Genomic DNA, 27,380 nt, shown 5'->3' on the forward strand with positions numbered 1-27,380 from the left:
CAGTTGCTAAGTTGTGTCCGACTCTTTCTGATGCCATGGATTGCAGCATGCCAGGCTTTCCTGTCCTCCATCTCCAGGAGTTTGCTCAAACTCAGGTGCATTGAGTCAGTGATGCCATCCAATCATCCAATGACTTGCTCGAGTATGAAGGTTACAAAATTAAACTTGTATGACCCTGACTTTAATGAACTGGTGCAGTAATCATTAACTCACTTGATGTATCTGGAAAGTCATTGACTAGGACGAGTCACAGAATACTGAATCATGGTACATATGCAGTAAGTGTGGTGACCCTGGTGAACTGAGTGTTTGCTTACAAGGAGGCACGCCTGACTCAGGAGATGTGAATTCCAGGCTTATCTCTACAACCTGCAGGTGCTGTTTTATCTTTGGAAAAGGTAATTGAGAGAATCATGAGATAAAATGGTGTTAAATTCTCTGTTACATGAACTCATGTAAACCTGAGGAATAAAGTATTTTGTAATCAGGTCTTGACAAACATTTTTTTTCTTACTAAAAGAGTTTAGGAATAACTTCACTAATCAGTTTTCAACAAATATCATATGTTGTAGAACTCCTATTTGTGAAGTGTTGTCATTAGTGTTCTGGAGAAGGCAATGGCGACCCACTCCAGTACTCTTGCCCGGAAAATCCTATGGACAGAGGAGCCTGGTGGGCTGCAGTCCATGGGGTCGCTGAGTCGGACACGACTGAATGACTTCACTTTCACTTTTCACTTTCATGCACTGGACAAGGAAATGGCAACCCACTCCAGTGTTCTTGCCTGGAGAATCCCAGGGACGGGGGAGCCTGGTGGGCTGCCGTCTATGGGGTCGGGCAGAGTTGGACAAGACTGAAGTGACTTAGCAGCAGCAGCAGCAGTCATTAGTGTTCTGGTTCTAGTTAACCTTTCCAGTGATATTTAGATCTTCATGACCACTAACTGTCATCTCCTGTTCGGGTCTACAGGTACTGGTACTGTGGGTCTGTTTAATGAAGTCTCTGCCTCCCATTCCCCACCAAATCCATACCTGTTGTTCTGTGTACCATCTTCCTTCCCTGCTCTTGATGACAGATTGAAATTATAATGGAGTAATCAGAGTTCAGATATATAAAAATGGAGTCAGGCAGCCATTGAGAATCTGCTCTCGGACGTGTCTTTACACCACCGAGAACCTGACATTTCTTTGACCTGTCCTAGATCCAAGGACAGGTCTAGCCCTATTCAGAGCAACACTTGGCAGCTGCACTCTTGTAGTCTCAAGGTCTCCCCTTTCAACTGTGCAGCCATTTTGGACCCCAGTTTATCCATACTTAATTGGAACCCTTACTTGCCAGATCCAATTATACTTTTAAAAACACTTACGTAATTTTGACTTCCCTGGTGGCTCAGATGGTAAAGCGTCTGCTTACAATGCGGGAGACCCGGGTTCGATCCCTGGGTCGGGAAGATCCCCTGGAGAAGAAAATGGCAATCCACTCCAGTACTATTGCCTGGAAAATCCCATGGACAGAGGAGCCTGGTAGGCTACAGTCCATGGGGTCTCCAAGAGTCAGACACGACTAATCGACTTCACTTCACTTCACTTCATGTAATTTTGAAGGTTTTGCCCTTATAAGCCTCACCCATTTTGTAGTCCAGTGGGGCACCATTCAACTGCTTCTTGAGTCTGTCTCATGCCACAGTCTTACCAAACCCCCAATAAACATCATTTTATTTCACTCAGGTCTTTTCTAAGATTTTGGTTAACACTGTACATACTCCATTTTATTTTTTTCTTATTCTGATAAAAACAGACTTCATAAGGCAACAGAAGCAGTTGTATCTCGAGGCAACTGGGAGGCTTGAGCCATAATTTCTCAAGCCTTCCCCACTAAATTCTTAGAGATTGGTTCTTCCCTCAGTTGCCTGAGTAAGTTTTACCTCTTTGGTGAGGGACAGGGGAGAATCCCTATTTTTGATTTATTCTCTTGAGAATTTGTGACTCTTTGCCCTTGGAGTTCAGGGACATCTGTTTATTGTGAAGCCTGTTATTTTGTGAAAAATCAGGTGTATATTCAGCGTAACATTTGGGAGGTTTGATTTTGTTTTTCTGAAATTATTCTTGAGGCAGCTGTGGTATATATGAGAGAGCATCACAGTGGGCATCAGAAGATCTCAGTTTAAATCCTAGTCTTATTAATTATTAGGTTGGTGCAAAAGTAACTTTGTCATCTGATACTGGAATAAATTCTTAAATGTGGGGAATCAAACCTGGGTCTCCTGCATTGCAGGCAGATTCTTTACATCTGAGCCACCAGGGAAGCCCCTGTTATGTTATACATCATTTTAATGCACATTTCTTGCTTTGTGTTTTTTGCCAATGACTTATCACTTGTGTTTATTTTATTTTTATTTTAGACTAGGGAAATGATGTTAGAGAAAAAGCAAATTCGAATGATTTTCTCATTTGAGTTCAAAATAGGTGGCAAAGCAGCAGAGATGACTCGTAACATCAACAACGCATTTGGCCTAGGAACTGCTAATGAACATAGAATGCAGTCGTGGTTTGAGAAGTTTTGCAAAGGAGACAAGAGCCTTAAAGATGAAGAGCACAGTGGCCAGCCATCAGAAGTTGACAATGACCAACTGAGAGGATGATCAAAGCTGATCCTCTTAAAACTACACGAGAGGTTGCTGAAGAACCCAACATTGACCATACTACGGTCATTTGGCATTTGAAGCAAATTGGAAAGGTGAAAAAGCTCTATAATTGGGTGCCTCATGAGCTAACCGGAAAAAAAAATGTTGTTTTGAAGTGTCATCTCTTATTCTGTTCTGTTCCATTCTATTTGTATTCACTCAGTCATGACCAACTTTTTGCAACCCCATGGACTGTATGTATCCCACCAGACTCACATGTCCATGGAATTCTCTAGGCAAGAATACTGGAGTGGCTTGCCATTTCCTTTTCTAGGGGTTCTTCCTGACCCAGGGATCGAACCTGGCTCTCCTGCACTGCGGGTGAATTATTTACCATTTTAGCCATCAGAACTACACAACAGCAGTGAAACATTCCTTGATCAGATTGTGACATGCAATGAGAAGTGGATTTTATATGGGAATTGGCAATGACCAGCTCAGTAGCTGGACCATGTAGAAGCTCCAAAACACTTCCTAAAGCCAAACTTACAACAAAAAAAGGTCATGGTCACTGCTGATGCACTACAGCTTTCTGAATCCCAGCAACACCGTTACATCTGAGAAGTATGCTAAGCAAATCAATGCAATGCACTCAAAACTGCAACTCCCTCGGCCAGCACTGGTCGACAGAAAGGGCCCAGTTCTCAACGACAATGCCTGACCACATGTTGCACAATGAACACTTCAAAAGTTAAACAAATTCGGCTGTGAAGTTTTACCTCATCCTCCGTGTTCACCTGACCTGTTGCCAACTGACTATTGCTTCTTCAAATGTCTGGACAGCTTTTTTCAAGGAAAACGCTTCCATAGATAGCAGGATGTAGAAAATGCTTTCCAAGAGTTCGATGAACCTCAAAGCATGGATTTTTATGCTATAGGAATAAACAAACTTATTTCTCATCGGCAAAAAATATGTTGATCATAATGTTTTCTAAATAAAGATGTGTTTGAGGTTAGTTACAAGGATTTAAAATTCATGGTCCAAAACCACAATTATATTTGCACCAACTCCTTGGAAGGAAAGTTATGACCAACCTTGATAGCATATTCAAAAGCAGAGACATTACTTTGCCAACAAAGGTCCGTCTAGTCAAGGCTATAATTTTTCCAGTAGTCATGTATGGATGTGAGAGTTGGACTGTGAAGAAAGCTGAGCGCGAAAGAATTGATGCTTTGGAACTGTGGTGATGGAGAAGACTCTTGAGAGTCCCTTGGACTGCAAGGAGATCCAACCAGTCCATTGTGAAGGAGATCAGCCCTGGGGTTTCTTTGGAAGGAATGATGCTAAAGCTGAAACTCCAGTACTTTGGCCACCTCATGCGAAGAGTTGACTCATTGGAAAAGACTCTGATGCTGGGAGGGATTGGGGGCAGGAGGAGAAGGGGACAACAGAGGATAAGATGGCTGGATGGCATCACTGACTTGATGGACGTGGGTTTGGGTGAAGTCTGGGAGTTGGTGATGGACAGGGAGGCCTGGCGTGCTGTGATTCATGGGTTCATAAAGAGTCAGACATGACTGAGCAACTGAACTGAACTGAACTGAATATGACCTTTATGACACTGGCTGTTTCTAATCACCCAGAATCTTCCTTTCCCACATTGAAAATTATAAAATTATCATCTCTACCTTCCAATGTTTAACTTTTGGTGGAGTAGACTTGAGATTTCAAGGTGAAAGTCATGTACTTTTATTTATATAATTAGTTGATGTATCTTTGGTCTTTTGAGATGTTTGAATTATATTAGTATTAATGACAAATTCCAAGAATGGCGATCTGGTTGAAATCCAAGAGGTATTTTTTGGGGTTTGTTATGACTGCAGCTCAGGAGACACAGATCCAAGAAGCATTTAGATTGTGTTCTACCCGACTACAACACGGGGAAATTTATAAATGCAAAAAAACTGCAAAGGTACATAAATTTCTTGTGAAGAATTAGAATTGTTTGTATACTTATGGCTGATGCATGTTGATGTATGGCAGTAACCAACACAATATTGAAAAGCAGTTATCTTTCAATTAAGAATAAATTTTAAAAAGAATTAGAATTGTAGATGACAAGATGTAAAGATACTTGTCAGCAAGAATTTTTTTTTTGGGGGGGGGTTCAAAATGGTTGCATTGTTGTGAAGGGGGTGGGGAACTATGAAAATACAAAATTGTAGCAAGCACCTGGTAGCAGATGCTGTTTTGAAATGGTTGGTGGAGTCCTTGAGTTTGACACAGTTGGCAGTTCAAGTTCTCAGTAATGCAGGAACTTATCTAAACACACCCCTAATGCCTGAACCACAGTTACTGCATTTTGATTTTAAATGATCTTAAATATGGTGTCATTATCTATTTTATGTATGCTGCTAAGTCACTTTAGTCGTGTCCGACTCTGTGCAGCCCCATAGACGGCAGCCCATCAGGCTCCCCCGTCCCTGGGATTCTCCAGGCAAGAACACTGGAGTGGGTTGCCATTTCTTCCTCCAATGCATGAAAGCGAAAAGTGAAAGTGAAGCTGCTCAGTCGTGTCCGACTCTTAGCGACCCCATGGACTGCAGCCCACCAGGCTCCTCCGTCCATGGGATTTTCCAGGCAAGAGTACTGGAGTGGGGTGCTATTACCTTCTCCATAGGCAAATGTAATATCAGTAAGTACATTAAAATATTTAAAAATCTTTCAAATTCAAGGACAGAGTATTTCGGTGTTGGATATAGTATTACAAGATAAACATTAAAAAATAAAATTAAAAAGGCATAAGAAGAGACATTACTTTGCCAACAAAGGTCCATCTAGTCAAAGCTATGGTTTTTCCAGTAGTCATGTATGGATGTGAGAGTTAGACTATAAAGAAAGCTGAGTGCCAAAGAATTGATGCTTTTGAACTGTGGTACTGGAGAAGACTCTTGAGAGTTCCGTGGACTACAAGGAGATCAACCCAGTCAATCCTAAAGGAAATCAGTCCTGAATATTCATTGGCAGGACTGATGCTGAAGCTGAAACTCCAGTACTTTGGCCACTTGATGGAGTCAAGTGAAGAACTGACTCATTGGAAAAGACCCTGATGCTGGGAAAGACTGAAGGCAAGAGGAGAAGGGGAGGATAGATGATGAGATGGTTGGGTGGCATCACTGACTTGATGGACTTGAGTGTGAGCAAGGTCCAGAAGCTGGTGATGGACAGGAAAGCCTGGAGTGCTGCAGTCCATGGGGTCGCAGAGTCAGACACGACTGAGCAACTGAATGAACTGAACTGAAGATAAACTGGTTGTCCTCAGTGTGAGATATCTCCAACTGGTCATTGATTTGAATCCACAGTTAGGAGCCTGCCAGGAACCACCATGGGAGATCCCACCCATGACAAGGTCATGTGGAAGAGCCATGACAAGCAAGGCGGATCATTGCTCGAGGGATCCCCTGAATCTGCTCGAGCATCTACCCCAAAACCAGAATCTGTCTGTCTTACTATTTTGTGCCTTTCACCAACTCTTCTGACATTAACAGGGGACTATCCCCGACCACCTTTCTCTGGAAAAAGTCAACTTAGGGCTTTAGTTAATAAGTCTCCTGGGCATGAAAGGAATATTTCTATTTTAATCCCTCTGCTGGCATTCTAGCTTGCCTGACAGGTTTATCCATTCTCTTTTAATTAACACACATGATTGTTCACAACTCTCCAACCTTGAAAGGCATGGGAAGCCAAAACATTCTAAAAGTCCTAATGAGCATAGAGTCCTTTAAGGGATTAAAAATTATTAGAATAGATAGTACTGGTAAAGGGCTTCATTATTGGGCCAATGCTTGCTGCCAAGTTCCCATATCCCTTATCTGTTGTGCACTTGGGATTGCATTGGTTAACATAGTTGGAATGTAAGAAGAACAAGTAGCAGCCTTGGAATTAACCACATCAGACCTGAGAGCTAATTGGTTCTTTCTTTGTTGTGACCCACTGCACCTTTGCTCCGTGAGAATGTAACTCTGTTTAGCACTTTCTGAGGCTGACATAGATTAGAAATACAAAGAAAAAACACTTCAAGGGAAAATAAGTTTTCTGGCTGAGCAGCCTTTATCAAAAAAGGGTCATAAAATGTCCACAGGCCTCCAAGGCCAGAAGATAATGTACACAACATTGTTTATGGGAAAGGTATGCAGAAAAAATCCTGGTTTTGATAAAGACAAAACAGATGTAATGTTTGGGCTGACTCTGTATGACTTTGCATCTTTCATTTCCCTCTATGTACAAGTTAAGGTATAAAAGTTCCTTTTGAAAATAAAGTTATGGGCCTCGCTCACCGAAGCTTGATCTCCCCGTGTCGTTCTTTTTTTCCTTTTCCCTCCTTTTCTCTCTCTGTTCTTCTTTCAGGATGACTCCTTGGAACACAGGAGCTTTATTGGCTTTCTGTGTTAATCAAGGAAGATCAAGCCGTGCTCTTTGCTTTGCTATCCTTTTGCCTAGGCTGTCATCCTGAGGGTACCCCTGGATCCTGCTGGGGCTAGACCCCAGCAGGAGCCTTTTTTTTTTTTTTTAATTAGCCACATCTGGACCCAATCCCAGGGCATCCCAAGTGGTGCTAGTGGTAAAGAACTGTTCTGCCCATGCAGGAGACATAAGAGACATGGATTTGATCCCTGGGTTAGGAAGATCCCCTGGAGGAGGGCCTGGCAACCCACTCCAGTATTCTTTCCTGGAGAAGTCCCTGAACAGAGGAGCCTGATGAGTTACAGTCCATAGGTCACAAAAAGTCAGATATGAGTGAACCGACTTGGCATGCACACAAGGGCCCAATCCCAGTACAGCTAAACCAGCTAGACTGGAATTTCCAGAGTGATCATTGGACACAGAGAAAACAAGATTAAAGCACAATTTATTTTTATCACTGGGGCAAAGTCTACTCAGAATAGAGTGCAAAGTGGATGTAATTGGTCTTTTTATATCAGAGAGGCCCAAGTTGAATTAGCAGGGACTGTTATAAAAGCTTTAGATTTCAGGCTCACAGTTGTCTGAGTAAGAAGAGAAGGCGTCAATGGATCTGGCTGTGGTCCTCGTGCTCTGTCTCTCCTGTCTGCTTCTCCTCTCACTCTGGAAACAGAGCTCTGGGAAAGGGAAGCTCCCGCCAGGCCCCACTCCTCTCCCAATTCTTGGAAATATCTTTCAGTTAGATGTTAAGAATATCAGCAAATCTTTAACCAGTGTAAGTAGATTTTATGTTTCTCCAGGGTCTTGCAAATGGTAAGTAAGTTAAGCCTAATTATGACGCTAATACATATATTTCTATGGGCACACTGTCAAAATATGTAAATGTGAAGCAAATTACTTCCTGTAAATTTTGACACTTTTCTTGCCTAAATAGAGGAAAAAGGAATGTGTTTTGCGAGTAGAGAAACACTTAGCTCTTTGTATGGTAAAATGAAAATAATAAAGTATTAAAAGCTGGGAGTGTTGCCTCCCTCCTTTGTTTCACAGCCATTTGCTATGATTTGGGACTGATTTTTGGCATTTTGTGATTCAAGATTTTCTTCCAGAAGTCATATACTATGTAAGCCGCTTGTTTTGTTCAGAGTCAGGAAAATATAACTTTTTTGCAAAAGGAGATTGTGCCTGATGTAGAGGAATTGACTTGGGATCAAGACAAGCATGAGTGATTGAAAGAAGTCATCACTCAGGATTCTGCAGGAAGCTGCCGTCTGTACCCTGTGAATGCTGCAGGGTGTCAGATGCTGTTCTTCCATGAGATGCAGTCTCTCCAAGCACTGCCTCTACGATGTTTCCTCTCTTTCTGTATTAGTCATACCAGTGGATCTCAAACGAGGCTGGCAATTTATTTTTTGAAATGATAAATTTCTAGTATTCATCATAGGGCTATACAATCAGAATTCTAAGCGCTGCTGTGTGAGTGATTCTGAAACAGTCAGCTGGCTGATGGTTTAAAGCTGGGCCTTGAGGACTGCTACATTCCTCTCATGGATCAGAGGGTGATTATGAAGATCTTCAAACTGGAATTCTTTATATATTAGCCCTGGGATGCTGGAAATACACCAGAATTCCCCTACTTTAGTTTCCTTTTTTATAGTGGGGCAAATAAACCTGCTGAAAGTGCTGATTTGAGGATTAATTATAATCCGTGTACCAGTTATTTGGACCATTATCCAGGATCTCAGGTCATCCATAAGTGGAAACTGTAACAATCACCATCATACTTATGAATTGAATTGAGAAATATTTTAAGCTATGTGGCAGAATAAAAACATAATAGTAGGATGATAACACAGTCTGTATCAGGCACAATATATATCAAATATTGACTTCTTTTGCTATTACATGCATTTCCATTCCCAGCTCTCAAAAGTCTACGGCCCTGTGTTCACTGTGTATTTTGGAATGAAGCCCACAGTAGTTTTGCATGGATATGAAGCAGTGAAGGAAGCTCTGATTGATTTGGGAGAGGAGTTTTCTAGAAGAGGCAGTTTCCCAGTGATTGAAAGAAATGTTAAGGGACACGGTAGGTGTGTATTTGCACATGTTCAGCTTTGATAATGGGTAGGGGTGGTCAGGGTGAAAAACAGGAATTTCAGGAGCCCCCCAGCAGAGCTTGTTCGTCTCAGTCTCCCAAGTGTCAGTTCACGCCTCCTTCCCTAGGACCTCCCTCCTATTCTGTTTCTCCTCCCATCAGGAATCGTATTCAGCAACGGGAAAACGTGGAAGGAGACCCGGCGCTTCTCCCTCATGACGCTGCGTAATTTCGGGATGGGCAAGAGGAGCATCGAGGACCGCGTTCAAGAGGAAGCGCGCTGCCTGGTGGAGGAGCTGCGAAAAACCAACGGTGGGTGATCCTGTGCTCTGTAACTCTGACCTTAGCAGTCTTCTCTCTCTCTCCGGTGATGCTCTTGGCAACATTTCCAGGCAGCCACATCTTTCCTATGGGTGGTGGTTGCCAGTCTTTAGATGAAGGGGAGGAGGGTGTGAAGCACAGACAGCCAGGGGAGCTTTTGTGTATCTACGATTGTCTCATGATGGTACACACCATGTAGGTATATATGTGTTTTAATAATACTCTATCCTGCACTTTGTGTTCAATTCAGAAATCACAAAGGATAGTTTTGAGTCTTTTCCTGAAAAAGAGAACAATGTCTTTCCTGTAGCATTAAAGTGGGTTTTCTATTCCAGAGCTTTTTACCAGGGAATACTTGTTAATTGGACAGGGTGAGAATGACACTTATGGGGGTGTCACACTTATGATGAGAATGACACTCATGAAACAGTGACATTTATGTTCATTTAATTGAACAATTTTTATACGTACAGCCTCACAGACATGTCTGAGAGTCACTTCAGGGCCCAAGGCTACAATTCTGGCAAATAGTAATGACATTTAGGGATTTTAATCGTTACAGTTCAGTTCAGTTCAGTTCAATTGCTCAGTCGTGTCCAACTCTTTGCGACCCCATGAATCACAGCACGCCAGGCCTCCCTGTCCATCACCAATTCCTGGAGTTCACTCAGACTCACGTCCATCGAGTCAGTGAGGCCATCCAGGCATCTCATCCTCTGTCGTCCCCTTCTCCTCCTGCCCCCAATCCCTCCCAGCATCAGAGTCTTTTCCAATGAGTCAACTCTTTGCATGAGGTGGCCAAAGTACTGGAGTTTCAGCTTTTGCAGCATTCCTTCCAAAGAAATCCCAGGGCTGATCTCCTTCACAATGGACTGGTTGGATCTCCTTGCAGTCCACGGGACTCTCAAGAGTCTTCTCCAACACCACAGTTCAAAAGCATCAATTCTTTGGCGCTCAGCCTTCTTCACAGTCCAACTCTCACATCCATACATGACCACAGGAAAAACCATAGCCTTGACTAGACGAACCTTTGTTGGCAAAGTAATGTCTCTGCTTTTGAATATGCTATCTAGGTTGGTCATAACTTACCTTCCAAGGAGTAGGCATCTTTTAATTTCATGGCTGCAGTCACCATCTGCAGTGATTTTGGAGCCCCCAAAAATAAAGTCTGACACTGTTTCCACTGTTTTCCCATCTATTTCCCATGAAGTGATGGGACCAGATGCCATGATCTTCATTTTCTGAATGTTGAGCTTTAAGCCAACTTTTTCACTCTCCACTTTCACTTTCATCAAGAGGCTTTTGAGTTCCTCTTCACTTTCTGCCATAAGGGTGGTGTCATCTGCATATCTGAGGTTATTGATATTTCTCCCGGCAATCTTGATTCCAGCTTGTGTTTCTTCCAGTCCAGCGTTTCTCATGATGTACTCTGCATATGAGTTAAATAAGCAGGGTGATAATATACAGCCTTGACGTACTCCTTTTCCTATTTGGAACCAGTCTGTTGTTCCATGTCCAGTTCTAACTGTTGCTTCCTGACCTGCATACAGATTTCTCAAAAGGCAAGTCAGGTGGTCTGGTATTCCCATCTCTTTCAGAATTTTCCACAGTTTATTGTGATCCACACAGTCAAAGGCTTTGGCATAGTCAATAAAGCAGAAATAGATGTTTTTCTGGAACTCTCTTGCTTTTTCCATGATCGTTTAGGTATGTCTTAATGCAGTTCTCAATTATGACTTCATTTAAATGTAGCATTAAAAAAAAAAAAACATTTACTGTGTATTTGCCTTTACTGTGTATTTGAGCTTTCTCCATTGTAATTTTCCCATTTCTAGTTGTGGCTTTTTCTTTTCTCTTAGAGAAGTCTCTTTACTATTTCCTGTAAAGTTGATTTGGTGATGCTGAAGTCTTTTAGCTTTTGCTTGTCTGTAAAATTTGATTGAGAATCTGATTGAGAAACTTGTGAGTAGAGCATTCTTGTTTGTCGATTTTTTCTTTCAATCACTTAAAAAATTTTTTTTAAGTATGTCAGACCACTTTCTTCTGGCCTGCAGAATTTCTGTTGAAAAGTCAGTTGATTGTGTAATGGGAGTTTCCTTATGTTTAACTTGTTAATTTTCCCTTGCAGCTTTTAATCTCTCTTTAATTGTTTGACATTTTAATTACAATGCATATGATTTATTGCTTTTTGGGTAAACCTGTTCAGGACTCTGTGTTTCCTGGACTTGGTTGTCTGTTACTGATCCCAGGTTAGGGAAGTTTTTAGCTATTTTGTCTTCAGATGTGTTCTCTGACCCTTTATCTTTCTCTTCTTCTCCTGGAACCTCTATAATGTGAGTGTATGATTGCTGGTGTCAGAGTCTCCTAAACAGCCCTCATTTCTTTTCATTATTTTTTCTCTTCCTTGTCAGTGATTTCTGCTGCACTGTCTTTCATCTCAGTGATCCATTCCTCCATTTCATTTAGTCTGTTCTTGATTCCTTCTAGTGTATTTTTCATGTCAGTTATTATATTCTTCATCTCTGTTTGGTTGTTCTTTATATTTTTCAATTATTTCTTAAAAACTACTAACTTCTTGCTTAGTGTATCCATTCTTCTCCAAAGTTCTTTGATCATCTTTTTTTTTTTTTCCATTTGAGTCATGTGGCATATGGGATCTTAGTTCCCTGACCAGGGATGAAACCTATACCTTCTACAGTGGAAACACAGTTTCTTAACCACTGGATCATCAGAGAACCCCTGATCATCTTATTGATCATTACCCTGAACTCTTTCTTGAGTAAATTATATATCTCTACTTCACTTTGAAACACGTTCTTCTGTTGCCCCATTTTTTCTCCCTAACTTGCTATTTTTATTTCTGTATGTCTGGTAGGTTGGTTATAATTCCTGACCTTGGAGAAATAATGTTTTTTAGGAGATGTCCAATGTATCCCAACAACACACTGCCCACTCATCATTAGAGCTGTATTGATCAGGATTTCCCCCATGTGGACTGTGTTTGTCTTTCTATTGTGGGCTGACTACTGTAGGCAACCTGGTAGTCTTGGTTGACCTCGGTCAGATTGGCTGACTGTTCCTGCCTTGTACAGAGGTTGCCAGTTGCTGCTTGGTCGTGCTGTCCCAAGAAGTGGCTGATTGTGGAACCCTGGGGCATTCCAGAGGTAGTGCTGGTTCACTAGTGGGTGAGTCAGGGTTCACGAGATCCAAGGATTGGTGCCTGACCACTGGAAGGTAAAGCCAGGTGCTGGATCACATGCTGGCCCAGGGGAGCAGAGCCAGATCCTGGAATCTGCCTAAGGGGCCCAAGGATTCCAGAGTTGGTATGGGACTGCTGGTTGGTGAGACTGGTTCCTGACACAGCAGGTTGTGGGTTCTGGGATATTCAGAAGCTTGTGTTGGCCTGCTGGTTGTTGAGGATGGGGCAACAGGAAAGGCGCTGGCCTTTTAGAATTGGGTGGGTTGGGTCCATAATCTGCAGTGCTCTGGGGCTGGTGTCTGTCCACCAGTGGGTGAGGCTGGTGCTGAGCCTAGGCAGGTCTGAAGTCCAGCAGGTTGGTGCTGGCCTGATGATAACTGGGCTGGTCCACAGACTGTAGGCCTGTGGTAGTCCTGTGACCGGTGTCCACTCATGTTGCAAAGGGCTGGTCACAAGGCTAGGGCAGGCTTACTGGTTGGCAGAGCCAGGGCCTAGCTGGTGCTATTGTATGTATGTGCAGTCAGTCGTGTCCAACCCCATAGACTGTAGCCCACCAGGCTCCTCCATCCATGGAATTTTCTAGGCAAGAATACTGAAGTGGGTTGCCATTTCCTTCTGCAGGGAATCTTCCTGACCCAAGGATCAAACCTGTGTCTCTTGCATCACCTGCATTGGCGAGTTCTTTACCAGTTAAGCCACCATTTACCTACTGGTATGTGGACTGGGTCTGCATGCTGTGGGGTTGTCATTGTCCTGGGGTTCTTATCCACATGCTAACGGTGAGGCTTGTCTGACGAGAGCAGGCTTGCTGGTGCGTAGGGCTGGGGATTCTGGCAGTGGTGCCTGACCAGTGGTGTTTGAGCTGAGTCCTTTGCTTTCTGATTGTAGGGCCCTGGAATTCCTGGGTCTAGTGCCTGTGCAGTGCTGTTTGGAGCTGAGTCCTGGTCCTCTGGTGGACAGGGCTGTGTACAGGGGTGGTTGTAAGGTCAGAGAATCTTAAGGCAGCCTCTCTGCTGGTGGGTAGGGCTATGTCTCCATTCAGTTAGCTGCTTGGCCTTGGGCAAGTCCTGGTGCCTACAGGCTCTTGGGAGGTAGGAGGGGGCTGGGTCATGATACTAAGCTAGAGGGAAGATTCCAAAATGGCACTTGCCAGCACCAGTGTCCAGGGGGCAGAGCAAGCTCCCCAAAATGGCTCCTGCCAGTATTTATGGCCCCAGGGTGAGCCCCAGGTGCCTCCGACCTCTCTGGGAGGCTCTTCGAGATCAGCAGGTGGGTCTGACCCAGGCTTCTTTCAAATGAATGCTTCTATGCTGGGTACAAAGCCTGTGAAATTTTGTATGTCCTCTTCATGAGTGGAGTTTCTATTTCCTCAGCCCCCTGGGACAGCTGAAAGTAAGCCCCGCTGGCCTTCAAAGCCAAACATTCTGGGGATTCATCTTCCTGTTGCAGGACCATCAGGCTGAGGAGTCCAGTGTGGGGCTCAGAAAACTCACTTCTTGAGGCAGTCTCTGCAATTGTAATTTTTCTTGCCTTTGTGCTTTGCTTATGTCGGGGTGTGGTACTTCACCGCTCCTTCTCATCTCCTTGTGATTTCTTCTTTATATCTTTATTTGTTGAAGATCTTTTCTGGTGGCTTCTGGTTTTTTTTCATCGATGAAACCAGAAAAAACCTTTCTTCTGTATATTGTTATAGTTTGGGGATGCCCATGAGAGGAGATGAGCTCAGGATCTTCCTGCTCTGCCATCTTTGCTAGTCTCCTCCCACATTACTTTATCTGTAATTGTTGATGGACCTTTAGAATGTTTCAGGGGAGTGCAGCCATCTCTTTGAGATCCTGATTCAGCTATTTTGCATGAAAACTCAAAAGTGGGATTGCTGGGTAATATGGTAAATGTCTTTTTATTGTTTGAGGAATGGCCATACTGCTTTTCATAGTAAATCATCTGACATTCTATCAAGTATACATAAGGGTTCAATTTCTCAACTCCCTCATCAACACTTGTTATTTTCTTCTTCTCTCTCTCCTTCCCTCCCTCCTTCCTCCCTTTCTTTCTTTCTTTTCTGATAATGGCCATACTAACAGGTGTGAGGTGCTACCTCTTGCTTTTGATTTTCATTTTCTAATGCGTAGTTTGAATTCAGACAGTTCTGGGTTTTTTTTCTTTTTTGTAATGCAAATTCCTGATGTTGGCTGTGATTGCCAAGGCATCTACTTCCAAACAGCATCCGTTTCAAAGGTGGTTATCTGAAATAAACACAAGCTAGCCAGGAGACTAAAGAGCTCTTCCCACTGAGCCTCCTTTGTTCTTGGATGATTTCAATTACAAGCGTTTTGGCTACTTGTTTTTTCTCTTCCAGTGCTTTGTATTTCCACTTTCTATGTTCTAAATTCACCCATAATGAGCCCTTGAAACCCTGTGCCCTGAACTTTACCGCAGTGAGAGCAGAACTCTGGGCCCCTGTGTGAGTTGTCCCTCTCTGTCACTCTCCACTCACAACCTCACAGTGTGTTCCCCAGGTGTGTTGGCAATATCCAGGTCTTGTTGGTGATAAAGTTCTATGTTTCAAAGTTTCCTGATGACTTTTGCTGAAGGACTTCTTGCAGTCATAAAAAGCATCACAAGGTCTAGTTCTTCTATAGCTTTGGTTATTGATAGGCTGAGACTAGCACAAAACATGATAATTAACTTAATACTTTCATGGGATTTTCTGTTGCTGCTCAGCGTTCTGTTGTTTTAACTTTATGAACCCTTTTTAGCATTTCTTCTAAGACATGTCTTTGTTGTTGTTGTTATTTAGTTGCTAAGTCATGTCCAGCTCTTTTGAGACCCCATGGACTGTAGCCCACCAGGCTCCTCTGTCCATGGGATTTCCCAGGCAAGAATACTGGAGTGGGTCGCCATTTCCTTCTCCAGGGGATCTTCCCAACCCAGGGATTGAACATGCCTCTCATGCATTGGCAGGAGGGTTCTTTACCCCTAAAACACCAGGGAAACCCCAAATCATGTCTAGTGTGGATTAACTCCCTCAGCTTTTGTTTATTTGAGAAAGTGATTATTTGTCTTTTATTTTTGAAAAATTGTCTTGTCAGATAGAGTCTTCTTGGTTGATAGGTTTTTTCTTTTCACGTTTTGAGTATATCATCCCACTGTTTTCTGGCCTGCAATGTTTTTGCTTAGAAATCAGTTGTTAGTATTATGACGGTTCTACTGGATCTGACATATCACTTGTCTTGCTGCTGTCAAAATTCTCTCCTTTTCTCTGATTTTGACAGTTTGAGTATAATGTATCTCAGTGTGAGTTTCTTTTGTTCATCCTAGTTAGAGTGTACTGGCCTTCTAGAATCTGTGTCAGTTTTTCACTCAGATGTAGGAAGTTTTTGCCATTATTTCTTCAAATAAGCTTTCTCTCTCTCTTTTCCCATAATGTGTATATGGATCCCCTTGTTGATGTCCTGTAAGTCCCTTGTATTTTCTTCACTCTTTTAAATTTTTTTTTCCTTTTGTTCTTCTGAGTAATAGCAAATGACCCACCTTTGAGCAAAAATTTTATGTGACTTATTGTATTCTTCAACTTGACAGATTTCAGCTGTTTTTAAGAAATGTATTCTGTTTCTCGATATTCTCATTTGTTCATGCATCATTTCCTTGAGTTTGTGGAACATCATGTCACTTTTTTTTTGGCCTCACTGCGAGGCATGTGAGATCTTAGCTCCCAGACCAGGGATCGAACCAGTGACTTTGCATGGGAAGCACACCATCTTAACTACGGGACCACTAGGAAAGTCCCTGCATCACTTTCTGATAAAAACTTTGTTTAGTAAGTGATATTACTCCATTCCTTTAGGATCAGTTTCTGGGATTTATTTTGTACATTGTTTGAGCCATTTTTCCTGCTTCTTTGTGTGTTTCATGACTTTATGTTTAGATTCATTAACTTGAAAAAATAGCTACTGCTTCCAGATTTGATGGACCAGCTTTATATAGAGCAAAAACACTTAGCAAGCATCTTGGCTAGAGATTCTGGGGCCCTCCGAAACCTGTTTCTTTTGGTGGCCGCAACTACTGTGGGCTTGTGTGTAGAATTTCATGACTAGGAAAGCTTGCCAAGCTCATTCTCAGGAGCTAGTCCTCTCTTGCTCTCTTTGTTATCTCTTTGCACACTGAAAGTTCTGTAGTTCAACAGAAGCAAGCTCTTCCACCTTCCCTTTTTCAGTGGCATCCAAAATCTGTAGGCTCCCCTTCAATGCCCTGAATCAGGTTAGACAGTTACCAGTCCTTTGAGTTGCCTTCCAAAAAACCCAGGACACTGGGTGAAACTCCACTCCTCTCCCCCCATTACAGGATGAGCCTCAAATTGTGCACCTTCTTTAGACTGTGTCAGGCCATGCTGGTCACAGCAAATCACTTCTCTCACCCTCTGTTCTCAGTGATTCCAGACATCCAGACTATGCCAGTTCTGTCAGCACTCCAAGCGAGGCAGGACAGAAGCCACTTCCTCAAGCAGCCCACTGCAGCATTGAATGCATGCTTCATTCATTTCTTTCCTGGGTTAATCACAACCTGGGGCATTCTTTTCAGAGAAGGCAATGGCACCCCACTCCAGTACTCTTGCCTGGAAAATCCCATGGATGGAGGAGCCTGGTAGGCTACAGTCCATGGGGTCGCTAAGAGTCAGACACGACTGAGCGACTTCACTTTCACTTTTCACTTTCACGCACTGGAGAAGGAAATGGTAGCCCACTCCAGTGTTCTTGCCTGGAGAATCCCAGGGACAGGGGAGCCTGGTGGGCTTCCGTCTCTGGGGTCGCACAGAGTCGGACACGACTGACGAGACTTAGCAGCAGCAGCAGCAGGGGTGTTCTTTTGCCTCAGCATTGAGCTTTTGCGGGAGAGGTGTTGATGCAGGTGAAGTGATATTGCACTTCTTATCAGTTTTATTGTATCTGTTTTCAGCTTCGTAGTGGCCTATGGTATTGTGACTTCTTAAAAGTTTCTGGAAGTCTCATAAAGAAATTTTAATCCACATATCATTGCTAAACCGGTGTTTCTGTAGGGGAAGGAAGGCTGGGACTTCCTCTTACACCATCATTCTGATGTTACTCCTTACTGTATTTTGATTCAAGTAATCTTTAATCACATCTATATATGTGAATATTGTATCTCTCTTTCTATTGTGATTTTTTTTTAAGTTGATTTATTTATTTGACTGCTTCAGGCCTTAGCTGTGGCACATGGAATCTTCACTGTGTCATATGAAATCTTTCACTGAAGCACAAGGGCTGCCCCAGGGCCTATGGGATCTTAGCTCCCCAACCAGGGATCTAACCTGTATTCCTTGCATTACAAAGCAGATTCTTAACCACTGGACCAGAATTTTCTTTGATTATTTGATTGCACCAATTTTATTTTATAGATCTCCTACCAAAAAAGAAAACTTTTCCTCTAGTATAATTTCTTCATTGGAAATATAATAAACTTGATGTAAATGATGAAAAATTTAAATTTATCAAAGTTTAATATTCTGTTGATGGGTAAACAGAAGACTAGCCCAGAGGTCCACATAATGCAGCCTTGCTTAAATTAATTAATTTTTATGGTTATTGTAAATGAAGGTCATTTAATTCTTAAGCAAGGAAATTTTTTTAACATTGAAATGACACATAAACTCCATTTACCAATTAACCTTTTCTGGTTTCACTTACCTGGGATTTACGTTTGATATGAAAATTATATTTTATATTTACTTTGGACAAAAAATCCAGTTCATAATAATTGTTCACTCATATTAGTTTTTCTTCTCATACAGCATGGATTCTTCCTGCTTTTATACATTTATTTTTTCACATACACGGAGTCTACAATCTCTCTCTCTCTAGCTTCCTCATTGCTGATTCTACACATGACTCTTTCAACTATTCATTATATAAAAAACATTTCAAGGTCCCTAACTGTTCTCATTTTCCTATGTCAGTGTTTATGATACTCAGCACTGATAATGTTAGTAATTAAATGATACAAAAAATGGTCTTTTCAGTGTTTTCATCATTCACCCTTCAAATTAAGATACCTTAAGTGAAAAAGATATAAGAAAAGGCAGTGAATATGAATTGAATTTATTTTAAATTTTTTGGCTGTGCCATATGGTGTGTGAGATCTTAGTTCCCTGACAGAGGATCCCACCTGCACCCCCTGAAGTGGAAGCATGGAGTCTTAACCACTGGATGGCCAGGGAAGTCCCTGGATTGATTAAAAAAAAAATTATTTAAACACCATTTGCAGCAACATGGATGGTTGTTGCATAATTAGAGATTATCATACTAAGTGAAGTAAGTCAGAACGACAAAGACAAATATCATATGAAATCAGTTGTGTGTGGAATCTGAAATGTGACACAAATGAGTATATCTGTGAAAAACACAGACTCACAGACATAAAGAATAGACTTGGAGTTTCCAGCAGTGAGAGAGGGAAGGCTTGGAAGTTTGGATTAGCAGAGGTAAACTATTACAAATGTAATGGATAAACAACAGGGTACTACTGTCTTGAACAGGGAACTATATTAAATATCCTATGATAAACCATAATGGAAAAAAATTTGAAAAATTATATATATATGTATGTATGTATAACTGAAACACTTTTCTGTACAGTAGAAATTAACAATGTAAATAAACTATACATCAATACAATTTAAAGATAAATAAGGAGATAAACCTTCTTTAAATAGGTTAACATGGTCTTTTAGATTAAGGTAAAAGTTATGTGTCAATTTTTGCATTTTGGATATTTTGCTGTTAAGGGAAACAACAAATATTGATTTAAAGTTTCTAACAGTCTACCTGTTGTTTCAAAGATAAAAGTGTTTCATGTATATGTTTTAATGGTGTGTTTAAATGTTTGTTATTCTTCAGGGTTGCCCTGTGACCCCACTTTCATCCTGGGCTGTGCTCCCTGCAATGTGATCTGCTCCATTATTTTCCAGAACCGTTTTGATTATAAAGATCAGACTTTTCTAAATCTAATGAAAACAATAAATGAAAATATCAAGATTTTGGGCTCTCCATGGATTCAGGTGAGGCCAAGGGCCTTTCTTCTGGAAGAATCACTTATTCTCTTTTTTCCATGAGGTCCAGTGCTCTATACACCAAGCTGTGAGGTGAAAGTGTGAAGAGCACAGCCCTGCCCAGAGCTTAGCATCATGGAGTGCTCATCTGGGGCTGCTGGCTGAGCCCTTTAATGTTAGACAGGAAAATACATGCCCACAATTCAGTCCTGTTGACACTGTTCAGTGGTTTTTATACCAATTTTCAAAGCCCAGCTTCCATAAACTACTTTGGTAACATCCCCAAAGCATGCCCACACCAATAGAAGGACTTCCAGGCCCTTCTGGAAAGGCTTCCATTACTCACAAGTCTTGTCATTCAGTTTCCACCTACTTACTACTCCACCACCTTAGCTGGCAGAAATACCTGCATTTAGGAAGGAGGAGAATCTCCTTTGAGTGAAAGAGTGCTGCCAGGGAACACTGACTGGGTTAGGACTGTTTGATGCTTCAGTTGGCATCCTAACTGACAAGGTAATTGCTTTGGGGATGACAAAAAAAAGTTTGTTTGTTTGTTTTTTTTGGTGTAGCAACCACAAACCAACATCACAGGTGTACCCTATACTGAGCTGACATGTTCTGCCTTCTGCCTAAAAGACGGTGGTGTGACCTTATAGAGGTCACTTAAGTGCTCTGGTGCTCAGTTACTTTAGCCATAAGATGTTGAGTTTCGTGGTGTCTTTAGGACACTTTCTGGAGAAGGAAATGACAACCCACTCCAGTCCTCTTGCCTGGAAAATCCCATGGACAGAGGAGCCTGGTGGGCTACAGTCCATGACTCGCAAAGAGTCAGACATGACTGAGCAACTTCACTTTCACTTTCTTCACTTAGGACCCTTTCAGTTCTATTAATAAAATACTTATTTTATGTTGGAGTCTATGAGACAGAGGTAGAAACATCAGGGACCAGCTCTGTGCTCTGTATCAGGATGTGCAAACTCTCTTAACCTCTGTTGTCATCTACAAAGTGTGAGTCATTGACCTTTGTGCTGACCCTTATTTCATGGTTGTAGAGAAGAACTGATGTGAAAAACAGGAAGAATTGATGTGAAGATGTTTTCATACTGGAAACATGATATGTACATATAGGAAATGATTATTTTTTTGATCCCTGACCAGAATTTTCTCCTTGAAATACTTCTATCAGCATAGAAAATTATGTATTTGTATAATAAAAATACTCCTCAACATTTAGAGACCATATTTATTTTAATATTTATACTACAATTTCCAACTAGGACTTGGTATGTAAGTTTTAACTATTTATTTAATAAACCGTAGTTTTCTCTTCTAGGTCCTCAATATTTTCCCTGTGCTCCTTGATTTTTTCCCATGGAGTTATAGTTATAAAAAACTTTATACAAATACTGCTTATGTAAAAAATTATGTTTTGGAGAAAACAAGGGAACACCAAGCATCCCTGGATATTAACAATCCTCGAGACTTTATTGATTGCTTCCTGATCAAGATGGAGCAGGTAATAGGCTAAAGACAGCTCAATTATTTGATTACTTGTGCATTTTATAGATCATTGAATCTTCTGTATTTACCAAGGATGTTCCAGTGGTCTGGCAAGCAATGCTGACAAGCATTTTAAGTACTTGTGTGCATGATGTAATATTTAGTCATTAAGTAAGTGAAATACCTTGATTTTGCTCTTTGGGTGCTAATAATCTACCCAAGGAAAAACAGAATGATGTCATAGGTGAATTGGAAACTGATAACAATGAGTTAAAAGTAACAAAATATCATAGTATAATATGATGATGAACATGATCATAGCATACACAGTGTAAAGGGAATAAAGAATGACTAGGTCTAACTGGGCTTCCTGCTTGGCTGGTAGTTGCAAATAGATCAACATATTTGCATCGAAGGACAAGGGAGGGAATATGAGATGGATGAATGATGTATGTATGATGCTGTTTACATAGGCATGTGATGGCAAAGAGTAGGTGTGTGGACAGAAGAAGCCTTAATTGAGTGTAAAGTAAATGGATTAGCAAAGATACGGAGTTATATTATATGATGTGAGCATGAACCCTGCACCCCATGTTGGAAAGACCATTTTCCCCACATGAATTATCTTGGCAACCTTGTCAGAAATCAACTGACTCATAATTTGAGCATTTGTGCAATCTGGCATCTGTTTCAGTAAGCTAAATGTCAGTTTTTACATCAGTGGCACATCATCTGGACATCTTAATTACTAGTTTCGTAATTAGTTTTGAAGTTGAGTAGTGTGAGACCTCTAATTTTTTGTCATTTTATAAGATTGTTTTTGTTTTTCTGTGCCACCTAAATTTAGGATAAACTTGTCAATTTATGCAAAGAAATCAGTGGTGATTTTTATAGAGATTGTGTGAAATCTGTCAATTCATGGAGTAATGTTATTTAAAAAATTAAGGTGAAATTCACATCAGTTCAGTTCAGTTGCTTAGGCATGTATGATTCTTTGTGTCCCCATGGACTGTAGCATGCCAGGCATCCCTGTCCATCACCTACTCCCAGAGCCTACTCAAATTCATGTCCACTGAGTTGGTGATGCCATTCAACCATCTCATCCTCTGTCGTCCCCTTCTCCTCCTGCCTTCAATTTTTCCCAACATCAGGCTCTTTTCCAATGAGTCAGTTCTTCGAATTAAGTGGCCCAAGTATTGGAGCTTCAGCTTCAGCATCAGTCCTTCCAATGAATATTCAGGACTGATTTCCTTTAGGATTGACTGGTTGGATCTCCTTGCAGTCCAAGGGCCTCTCAAGAGTCTTCCCCAACACCACCGTTCAAAAGCATCAATTCTTTAGCATTCAGTTTTCTTTATGGTCCAACTCTCACATCTATATATGACTCCTGGAAAAACCATAGCTTTGACTATGGACCTTTGCTGGCAAAGGAATGTCTCTGCTTTTTAATATGGTGTCTAGGTTGGTCATAACTTACCTTCCAAGGAATAAGCATCTTTTAATTTCATGGCTGCAGTCACCATCTGCAGTGATTTTGGAACCCAAGAAAATAAAGTTTCTCACTGTTTCCATTGTTTCCCTATCTATTTGCCAGGAAGTGATGGGACCGGATGCCATGATCTTTGTTTTTTGATTGTTGAGTTTTAAGCCAACTTTTTCACTCTCCTCTTTCACTTTCATCATGAGGCTCTTTAGTTCCTCTTCATTTTCTGCCATAAGGGTGGTGTCATCTGTGTATCTGAGGTATTGGTATTTCTGCCGGCAGTCTTGATTGCAGCTTGTGCTTCATCCAGCCTGGCATTACATGTATGTACTCTGCATATAAGTTAAATAAGCAGGGTGACAATATACAGCATTGACGTACTCCTTTCCCAATTTGGAACCAGTCTGTTGTTCCATGTCTGGTTCTAACTGTTGCTTCTTGACCTGTATACAGATTTCTCAGGAGGCAGGTCAGGTGGTCTGGCATTCCTATTTCTTTCAGAATTTTCCACAGTTTTCTGTGATCCACACAGTCAAAGGATTTAGTGTAGTCAATAAAGCAGAAGTAGATGTTTTTCTGGAACTCTCTTGCTTTTCTGTGATCCAGCGGATTTTGGCAATTTGTTCTCTAGTTCCTCTGCCTTTTCTAAATCCACTTGAACATCTGGAAGATCTTGCTTCAGGTACTGTTGAAGCCTGGCTTGGAGAATTTTGAGCATTACTTTGCTAGTGTGTAAGATGAGTGCAAATGTGTGGTAGTTTGAGCATTCTTTGGCATTGCCTTTCTTTGAGATTGGAATGAAAACTGACCTTTTCCAGTCCTGTGGCCACTGCTGAGTTTCTCAAATTTGCTGGCATATTGAGTGCAGCACTGTAAAAGCATCATCTTTTAAAACATGAAATAGATCAGCTGGAATTCCACCACCTCCACTAGCTTTGTTTGTAGTGGTGCTTTCTAAGGCTTGCCTCACTTTGGACTCCATGATGTCTGGCTTGAGGTGAGTGATCACACCATCATGGTTGTCTGGGTCGTTAAGATCTTTTCTGTATAGTTCTTGCCACCCTTTCTTAGTATCTTCTGCATGCCATGCAATTAATAGTGTACATTTTGGTTGTATTTAGTGCATTCACAGTGTTGTGTGATCACTAGTTCCTGTTTCAAAACTTTCTCATCACTGTACAGAAGCATATGATGTCTATTAAATGATTGCTGTCCATTCTCTCCACCCCATCACGTGTCAACTTAATCTGCTTTATGTCTCTATGATTTGCCTTTTATGGATTCATTGTATAAAAGAACTCATAGTGTCACCCCTTTTGTTTCTGGCTTCTTTCACCCAATATAATGTTTTGGAGTATTTTCTAAGTTGTGATATGTATGAGCACTTTGTTTTTTTCATTTATGGATGAATAATATTCAATTGTATGTGTGTACTATAATTTTTTATGCATCCACATTATGGTCAACATTTGCGTTGTTTTTCTTTGGGTGTTCTGAAAGATACTGCTACTAATATTTGTGTACGAATTTCTTCATGGGCACATTTTCCTTTTTGTTTGATATTTTCCTTGGAGTGGAATTGAGTAGACATATGATATTAATAATTTTATGTCTAACATGTGAGGAATAGTCAGACTTTCCAACAGTGACTGCAGCATTTATATTCCCACCAGCAATGTATAGAGTTCCCGTTTTCACACATAATTGCCAATACTTACTTTCTAATTTTTAACACTATTAAACCTTGCTTAGGTAATGTGAAATTGCATCTGGTTGTGACTATATTTTGTGTTTCCTTAATGAACAGTGACGTTGAATGTATTTTCTTGTTTGGAAAAATATCATCTAAGCCCTTTGCCTTTTTAAAACTGGGTTCCTTGTCATTGTTGTTGAGCTGTTTTTCCAACATATTGGTTGTCATTTCACATCTTTCATTATGCTTTTGATACATAAACATTTTAATTTTATTGAAATATGATATATATTAGACAGATACATATGTACACATGTGTATATATTTGTTACTTTGGTGTCAAATTTAAGGATCAGTTGTCATTTCTGAGTTTCTAAAGCTATACTACAATGTTTTCTTCTAAGTGTTTTATAGATTTAACTCTTGTAAAATATTTTTCTGTTTTTTTAGAATTTATTTTTAATTGGAGGATAATTGCTTTACAATATTGTGCTAGTTTCTGCCATACATAATGGCAGAAAACATAAATCAGCCATAGAAATACATATGTCTCCGCCCTCTTGAACTTCCCTCCCACCTCCCACCTCCCACCTTCCACCCCCAACCCCATCCCACCCCTTCAGGTTGTCAGAGAGCGCTGGCCAGTGTGTTAATCTGATACATGTACATATTATAGAGTGATTACCACACTAAGTGAAGTTGCTCAGTTGTGTCCGACTCTTTGTGACCCGTGGACTGTAGCCCACCACATTCCTCCATCCATGGGATTTTCCAGGCAAGAACACTGGAGTGGGTTGCCATTTCCTTCTCCAGGGGATCTTCCCAACCCAGGGATTGAACCTGGGTCTCCCGCATTGTAGGCAGACGCTTTACCATCTGAGCCACCAGGGTTACCACACTAGCATCGGGTTAAGTCCTCTATCTACTCACATAATTACTATTTCCTTTTTTTTATGGTGAGGACATTCAACACATTATTCTGTTAGTAACTTTCACGTGTATAATACAGTATTATTAGCTATAATCACCATTATGTACATTAGATCCCCCAAACGTATTCATTATACACCTGGAGATTTTTATCCTTTGACCAATTATCTCCCTATTTCTCCTGCTACTCCCACCCCAACTCCTGATAGTTGCTATTCTGCTCTCTCTTTCTGTGAGTCTTTTTGAGTTAGGCATTAAATATATATGTGTGTGTATCATATTTAAATTTTTCATCTATTTTGAGTTAAATTTTTTATATGGAGTGAGACAGGGTCCATTCAACGTTGCTGTTCATTAAGGAAACAAACACAAACACAGGGTCATGTCCTGTGTTTTTCCTGCACCTGGTTGTTCCTGCACCATGTCACTGTCAGTGTAACTATCTCATAGTAACAAAATAATTCTAATTCTTCCCTCCATCCCTTGTAGCATGCTGTCATTCATTCCACCTGTATATAAGCAGATATATATTTATATATGAAGTATTCATAAGCATTACTCCATCAAATACATTGCTGTTATTTTGAACTTTTAGCTGTTAAATAAGTTATGAATGAGGAAAAGAAAACTTTTTTATGTTTTGCATTCTTTTCTTTGTAACTCTTTATTTCTTTATGTAGATGTGGTTTTGATTGATATGATTTTCCTTCTCTTGAAAGAATTTCTTTTAACATTTCTAGCAAGGTAGTCATACTGGTAACAGATTACTTCTATTTTTTTTTTTTTTTTGGTCTGAGCAGTTCTTCATTTTTATAGCCAGCAGTTTTGCAGGGTACACAGTCTTGGTTTGTGGTTTCTTTTTCTCAACACTTTAAATATTTCACTCCACTCTCTTCTTACTTGCAAGGTATGTGAGGTAAAGTCAGAATAATTCTCACCCTTTTTCCTTTTAAGCAAGGCACTTTTGGCTTTTTAAGAATTTTAAATCTACCTTTGACTTTTTGTAGTTTGAAAATGTATGCCTAGAGTAGGATTTGTTTTTGTTTTTTGGCAATATTTTAATCAGTGTTCTTTGAGTTTCTTAGATCTGTAGTTTGGTGTATGATACTAATTTGGGGGAAATTCTGATTCATTATTGTCTCAAATATTTTTTCTACTTCTTTTCCTCTTACTTTTCCTTCTGGCATTCCCACTATGAGTATGTTACACATTTTGAACTTGTCCCATAGTCCTTAGATTTGCTTTTTCCTTTTTCTGTCTCTCTTTTTAAAGTCTCTTTCTCTTTGTTTTAGAGGTTTCTACTGTGATATCCTCAACTTCATAGATTATTTCTTCACTGTGTCTAGTGTAATACTAAGCCTGTCTCCTACTATTATTATAGAACTCTTCATTTATCCTTTCAATTATTTCAATGTTTCCTTCATATATTTTGTGGCTCTGTTGTTTGGTGCACATAGGTGATGTTGTTATTGTTGTTGCCTAGTAGCTAAGTCCTGTCCGACTCTTTTGTGACCCCATGGGCTGTAGCCTGTTATGCTTCTTTGTTCATGAGATGTCCCAAGTGAGAATACTGGAGTGGGTTGCCATTTTCTTCTGCATGGGATCTTCCCAACCCAGGGATCAAACCTGGAGGCAGATTCTTTACTGCTGAGCCACTGGAGAAGCCCACATATAGATGTATAATGTTATAGCTTCTTGAAGAATTCACCTTTGTTGATCCAGTAAAAAAACACTCCATTCTCATTTGTTCCATTTAATTTCTTTTTGATTAAAATCTAACTTTTTTTCTAACATTCCTGCTGTATTTGGTTACTCACTAATTGCAAAATCTTTTTCTCTCTTTTTCATTCAACATATTTGTATCTCTCAGTCTTAAGTGGGTTTCTTGTAGACAATATGCAGTTTCTAATTGAAAAGAATTAACATAAAATATATTAATTATAGATATACAACATAGTGATTCAATATATGTATATAAGGCAAGATGATTAGTGTAATAAATGTAGTTACC

The 27,380-nt window shown here is 40.6% G+C and overlaps 1 protein-coding gene across 7 annotated transcripts in view; it reads left to right on the forward strand.

Moving 5' to 3' along the window:
* Positions 1–7,667: 7,667 nt before the first annotated feature.
* The window catches only part of LOC147344087 (cytochrome P450 2C19-like), a 64,393-nt gene continuing 44,680 nt past the window's right edge, over positions 7,668–27,380 (forward strand). For 6 of the 7 annotated variants that reach the window (XR_015155706.1, XR_015155707.1, XM_086378788.1 and 3 more), the window contains exons 1-5: positions 7,668–7,860; positions 9,006–9,168; positions 9,340–9,489; positions 19,612–19,772; positions 21,097–21,279. Coding sequence is in view for 5 of the 7 variants with exons in the window: in XM_086378788.1 (XP_086234914.1) it covers positions 7,693–7,860; positions 9,006–9,168; positions 9,340–9,489; positions 19,612–19,772; positions 21,097–21,279 (825 nt within the window). In the remaining 2 variants the exon portion in view is untranslated. Of the gene's footprint in view, positions 7,861–9,005; positions 9,173–9,339; positions 9,490–19,611; positions 19,773–21,096; positions 21,280–27,380 lie in introns of all 7 variants that reach the window. The other variant, XM_086378791.1, reaches the window with a different exon arrangement.

This window comes from Bos grunniens, chromosome 26 (assembly GCF_055505025.1).
Source record: "Bos grunniens cultivar Pamir isolate PY7600 chromosome 26, Bosgru_T2T1.0, whole genome shotgun sequence".
Classification (NCBI taxonomy): Eukaryota; Metazoa; Chordata; class Mammalia; order Artiodactyla; family Bovidae; genus Bos; species Bos grunniens.